Source organism: Atta cephalotes (assembly GCF_000143395.1).
Source record: "Atta cephalotes unplaced genomic scaffold scaffold00024, whole genome shotgun sequence".
NCBI classification, from domain to species: Eukaryota; Metazoa; Arthropoda; class Insecta; order Hymenoptera; family Formicidae; genus Atta; species Atta cephalotes.
In genome coordinates, this window is record NW_012130088.1 from 4112436 (window position 1) to 4118922 (window position 6487).

The 6487-nt window shown below is 26.0% G+C and overlaps 1 protein-coding gene across 1 annotated transcript in view; it reads left to right on the plus strand.

Moving 5' to 3' along the window:
* LOC105620167 (nuclear factor 1 X-type-like) overlaps positions 1-6487 on the plus strand; it is a 108050-nt gene that overhangs the window by 73756 nt on the left and 27807 nt on the right. Inside the window, exon 7 of the mRNA XM_012201673.1 lies at positions 5046-5186. Within this exon, the coding sequence (XP_012057063.1) occupies positions 5046-5186 (141 nt within the window). The remainder of the gene's footprint in view (positions 1-5045; positions 5187-6487) is intronic.

A 6487-nucleotide genomic window follows, 5' to 3' on the forward strand; every position in this document is an offset into this window, starting at 1 on the left:
TATATATATATATATATATATATATATATATATATATATATATAAGAAAACGCTAAAAATTTATTTTTTAATAAAAAAATAAGGCTCATAAACTATTATAACAAATGTACATATATATGTATATTTAATATATGTATATTTAATATATTTGTATAATATTAAACACATACATAATTTTATAAATAAGTCAGTTTACTTTATCATATGTAGTGAAGAGAATATGCTCAACACCTATACAGACTTTGCACGAGTTATATCTAGAACTTTTAACTCTTGCACACAAGAGTGCGAAAGCGCATGTCAAAAAATTCAACTAAAAAGAACTTACGTCCTCACACGGTTCTAATATGTACGCTAGAAATAATGATGAAAGTAATGGGTCAAATCATTACCGTTATTTAAAATATGTAACTACGTTATCATTAACGTCACTTATAAAGAAAGGCAGGGTTGGATAGTAACTAGTTAAAATGTTCAAAGTTAAAAAGTTAAAAAGTTAATCACTTTTAACTTAATTAATTTTAAATTCATCAATTTTTAACTTAATTTAGTTACTTTCTTAAACTTCAATTTATTAATTTTTTTAAATTAAAAATTTTTCTATTGGGTTGTCCGGAAAGTTCGTGCCGACTAATCTATATAATTTAATAAATGTATACTAAAATTTAAATCTTCTACGTTTCAATTTTCCTTCAACATCGGCACGAACTTTCCGGACAACCCAATATTTCTTTTAAAGCTAATATTTTTTTCTATAAAATTTTAAAGATTAGAAAATTAAGATTAGAAAAAGTTCAACATTTTATGGTTAGAGATATCTTTAAAATATCTCTATGATAAGAATCACACTATACGGTAATTTTTATTGGCTCATTATTATAGGTTTTGTCAATTTAATTATTTATATTTGAATTACACTAATTTTAGTGTCGTAACATACGTTATATTTCAGCAACATAAATATGAAATGAGTCTTAGATAAAGAATTGTTGTAAAACAGTGCTGCATCCATCCATTTTCCAAATTTTTATGTATATTTTTTATAATAAGTATCTAGTCAATGTAGTTGTAAACATGTGTGAGCAGTTGTTTCAGACGAAAAAAAGTTAGATAAAGATTAAAGAAAGAGAGATAATGTAAATACCTTCTTTCTTGTAAGATTTTAGCAAAAACACCTTATACTGTGACTCTTATTATATATGTATAAGTAACTTACATGTGAATAAAAAAAATTTTAAATTTATCTAATAATCTATATTGTAAATGTATTTATTTAATTAATCTCATTTTAAGAAAAATTAGAACATTCTGATCTCAAAAATAATTTTTTTTAAATTAACTTTTTTTTAAACTTAAGTTAATTTCATCATAACTTAACTTAACTTTCAGTTTTTAAGTTTTTATTCCAACTTTTAACTTAATTCCATTAATTTTATAACTCATTAACTTAATTTAATTTAAAAAAAATTTAACTTACCTAATCCTGAAGAAATGTAACATTGTTATTAAATTATTCATTCATTGAAAGAAAATAATGACAACGGTAACAGCGTTACTTCCCTGCTATTTAGTGTGTCAAAATCCTATAATTTTTATCTGGAACGTTTTTAAGAAAATGCACGTTTTTTTGAAAAACAAGTTCGGTTGCTCTGTTAAACTGAGCACAATGAAAGCGCATGATTTTCTACATAATGGGCCTATATGTGCTATGCCTGTTCTGCTGCGGGTATATATCATTTGCCTACATCCCTAATTAATTTAAAATAATATAATCTCATTAGTAAAACAGTAAAAAAATATTAGGAATTCGCCAATGTGTGCAAGTACATCCCCTCTGATGCATGCTAGATACCAGGATTGGGGAAAGTTACTTTGTAAAAAATAACTAGTTACAGTTTCAAGTTACTGAGACTAAAAATTAATATCGGTATAGTTAAAAAAGTAACTTTTCAATTACTTTTCTGTTATCATGACAGAACAATATGAGTGATATATTATTAAGACTCAAAGAAAAGATCAGATCAAAGAAAAAAATAATTTACATTTACAATTTATTGACCAATCAAAAAATATTTTGTAGCATTTGTAGTGAACTGTATCCTTAATCAGTATTCAAATTTTAACCAATCACATTAAATAGACAAATAAGTTTAAAATGTAAAGTAACTGTAAAAGTACTATTAAATTAGTTACTAGTTACTAGTTAGTTACTAGTTAGTGGAAGAAATGTAAGTAACTAAATTACAATGATATAATTATATAAATTATATTAAATTATACAATTATATATAGAAAAAAGAAATTAAATTAAAGAAACTAAATTAAGTTACAACTACTGAAAAAAAATACTGTAACTGTAAGTAACTTAGTTACAAGTAAGTAGTTATTTCCCAATCCTGCTAAATCTCCATGCATTAAGCGGAATATGCTATTTATTCTTCTATGTTTGATATGGTATATTATTTCATACCTCGCGTTTACACTTATCAATCAAATATTAGAAATAGTTACGTGATTGATTGGTGTCATGTGTATATGATGTATAGACTATGTCTTCCCTATTCTCTTCTTCAGGTTGTAGTTATTATTGTCGTATGTATAATAAATCAATTCGATCAATTAACTTATAATTTATGTTAAACGACAAAATGTCTTGGGATAAAGACCAAATAGTAGTACTAATAAAAGCATATAAAAATGAGCTTGCGTTAATGCATCATTATACAACTTTGTCACTATAGATTCGTGTGATGGAGCAAAGTACATATTATGTATTGCCAGTATACAACGAAATGGGCATGAAAATCTGTATAATGTAATATACTAGAATTTTTACTGCATATTTCGTGGCTAGATATGAAGAAGAAAGAGATAGTTAAGCAACGTTTATTTTTTTCTAATGCATGCACTTTTTTCTCTTTGTGCCCGACTTCTAAGCATTCCAATATCCAATCAGCACACAATATTTAAAAAATATTTTTTAAACTTTTATTTAATATTTTTATAAATTTATATAATATTTTTATAAAATCATTAAATATTTAGAAAACATTTTAAAAATATTTTTTATTTGACATAGTATAAAGTTCACTGTAGTATATCAGGATTTTGAATAAATTATGATGAAATAGGCAAAAATGACATTTTTAGACATTCTCATTATTTTTTTCAATAAAATTACTTGTTTCTAAAAAGTTAACGTTTTAAGATATAATTCAGGAGGTTATGAATGAATTTTATGTTATGATTGTATGATTTATTTTTATCAAGTTATAGCTGTATTATTTTTAGAGATTTTTTGTATAATTCATAATATAAGAAATCCATATAGGATAAAGAATGCAAAAATAATTTTATCGTCATCAATTCTAAATTAATTTTCAAATGCAAAAAATTCTTTTCAGAACTTTTCAGAAAATCAATTTCTTTTGCATCTGAAAATGAACTCAGAATTTATGACATATGACTGAATTTATGACATATGACTGAATTTAAAAAAATTTCTTTTCCCAGACAGCACAATATTTATAAAATATTTACAAATATTCTGTAAATATTTATAAAACTTATTTTAAATATTTTATAAATGTTTTTGTGATTTTAGATGGCACAGATCACAAATATTTATTATAATGTTTATTATAATGTTATGTAATTTATTATAATGTTATGAAATATTTTTTGTAAATATATATTATAATGCTATAAAAATATTCAATAAGACATTATAATTCATGTAAAAAATATTTACTAGAAATATTTATCATAAATATTACATAAAATTTAGTCTATATTTTAATAATATTTTGAATGAAGCTTTATATAAAAAATATATAAAATATTTACATAACATTTTAGAAATAGTAATAAATAGTAACAAATATTTATCATAAATTTCTGTGTAGTCTAGATTCTGTGTAGTCTAGATTTGTAATCTTTGTGCTATCTGGACAGGGAAATACATACTCAAATACATGGCATCAAATAAATAATTATAATTATAATTTTAATTGTAATAAATAATTATAATAAACTTACATATATATATATATATATATACATATATACACATATATAGATAAATAAATAGGTTAAAAAATTATTTCAGAAAGTTTTAAAATCAATGATTCCACTATTCTGACAACTTTAAAATTACAACTTAATTGTGTAACCATGTATGTAGTAATTATATATCCAAAACTTATATGCTTGAAATATTTTTTAGTTAAATTCAAATTATAAATTTATTCGCTGTGACATTTAAATAGACACATTTGTTTTTCTTGTATTATAGATTATATAGAAGATTTAAATTCAAATAGTCACAACTTGATTTATTAAAATAATAAAAGTCATTTAATCATAAAATAAAATTTGAAAGTTCTACAATTGTATTTTTAGCATAGACTTTATTTTAAAATAATTTTTCTTTTCCGTAAAAAAATTGTTGAAAATAGAAAAAAAATTTTTTTGTCTATTTATCAGAAGACACGATAATGTCTCAGCGCTAAAAGCGCAGTGACACTACCGTGTTTTTTTACGCATCTTTATTCTCTCAAAACCTTAACGTGCTATGCAAATTCTGACAATGGAATCGTGCTCGGAATCGTGTTTAGCACGAAAAAATCTTCGAGGTACTATAGTACTTTGAAAAGAAAAAAATGTTTTTTATATGTTTTTATTTCAGTATAGTATAGCATTTTAATACGTCTCGCGCGCGTGCACTTATTATCTATATGTGTAGTATAAGTTATATAGATTGATAGCTGACAGAGAATTGCAACTTACTTAATTCCGCTTTTTGCGGATATTTCTTTGACTATTTCTTTTTATATATTTATTAAAGGTATTAGAAATGATAATTTTTCTCCTTTTTTTTCTCTCTTGTTTCTTTCTTTTTCTTTCTTTCTTTTTCATTTTCTTGGTTTTTGTACGAAAGTGCTGTTTTCGCAATCGTAGATCATACTCGTGGAGTGCAAGGAAAATGAATGACACATGTATGAGCGTGGTAAGAACCATAGCTGCTAATATGTGTCTGGTTTCAGCGTCCATACTGCATGACCTCAGCGACATGCAGCCTCAAATAAACGCGATCAAAATAGAGCACCCACCATACTACTGCAGCAGCTACACCCCACCATCCGCAGCCACGACTGCGGATCACGTTCAGCCGGCGGCTAGCTTCAGTAAGTTTCAAAATTTGCCTTTAACTTTATTTTTAGTAGATAGAGTTGGGGGGTCGAGCGGTAGTCACATAAATACATTTTCGTGTCCGAGGCTCACTAAACTAGTTCACGTCGTATAAGCAAAAAGGGAGGAGGAGGAGGGAGGAGGACACGGAAATTGGGAGAGTTCTGATTGCGTACATCGCATATTGCTCATATGCATCGCTAATTGGCTAATTTAAAATCAAGTATTCTTATTGATAAAGCAATGGAAAAATTACTTACATCAACTGATATGAGTGGTGTGTGCAATCGGGAATACTATATAGACAATCGGATTCCTCCCGCAGAAATTATTCATTTGCATCTATATGCTCTTTATGTTAATTTTTTTGTGATTGAAATAGTGGGAATCTTGTTTTTACTTGATCTTCCTCATTTTTTTTGGTTGCAAACATTCATAAAAAATCAAAAGCTATATGTCGCGATAATCCTATTATTATCACTATACTATGGCTATTATTTTTTGTTCGAATTAATTTGTTTCCAGAGATTTGTTTCTATAATTTTTTTCTTCATGTATGTATTCCTAAAAAAAAAATTTGCTGCAAATTTGGTTTTTTGTGAAGCTCTGATTTTTTTTTCACCGAGTTATTCAATGTTGAAGCAAAAAGGGTCATTTCTTTAACGTTGAATAACTCGATGAAAAAATATTATATAAAAAGCAATTAAAGGTAAAGATTCGATCTTTCGAAAGCTATAAACGGCAATTGTGTATAATTTTTAATTCGTGCCGTGGAATTTCTCAAATTTCATAAAAAATTTTGGGATTAGACACATCTTCATTATGTTTGTGTAACTCTATGAAATATCGGTAAGACCGTTTTTTGAAGTATCAATCTGAAAAGTAGAGATTTCAAGCTTTAAAAAAGCTTTTTTAAACATCTCGCTACGATGATTTTTTATTTATTGCTATTTAAAAATATTAAGAATTAGTGCTAAAATTTAAGTAGCGCGTTTTTTTTGCGTGTGAGTATAAATGTCAATGTGTAGGCGACCTAAGCTAAAGGAAAGAAAAGAAAATTATCTATCCTGTATAATTACAGGAATACAGTATTCAATAAAAAATAATTTTTTAAATTCAAGAACAAGCGTGATCGCTTTTTGTAGCTTTTTGAGCATTTATTATGCAAATTACATGCAAATTAATAATTTTTTTTTGCATGCGCACACACACACACACACACACACACACACACACACACACACACACACACACACACACACACACACACACACACACACACACACACACACACACA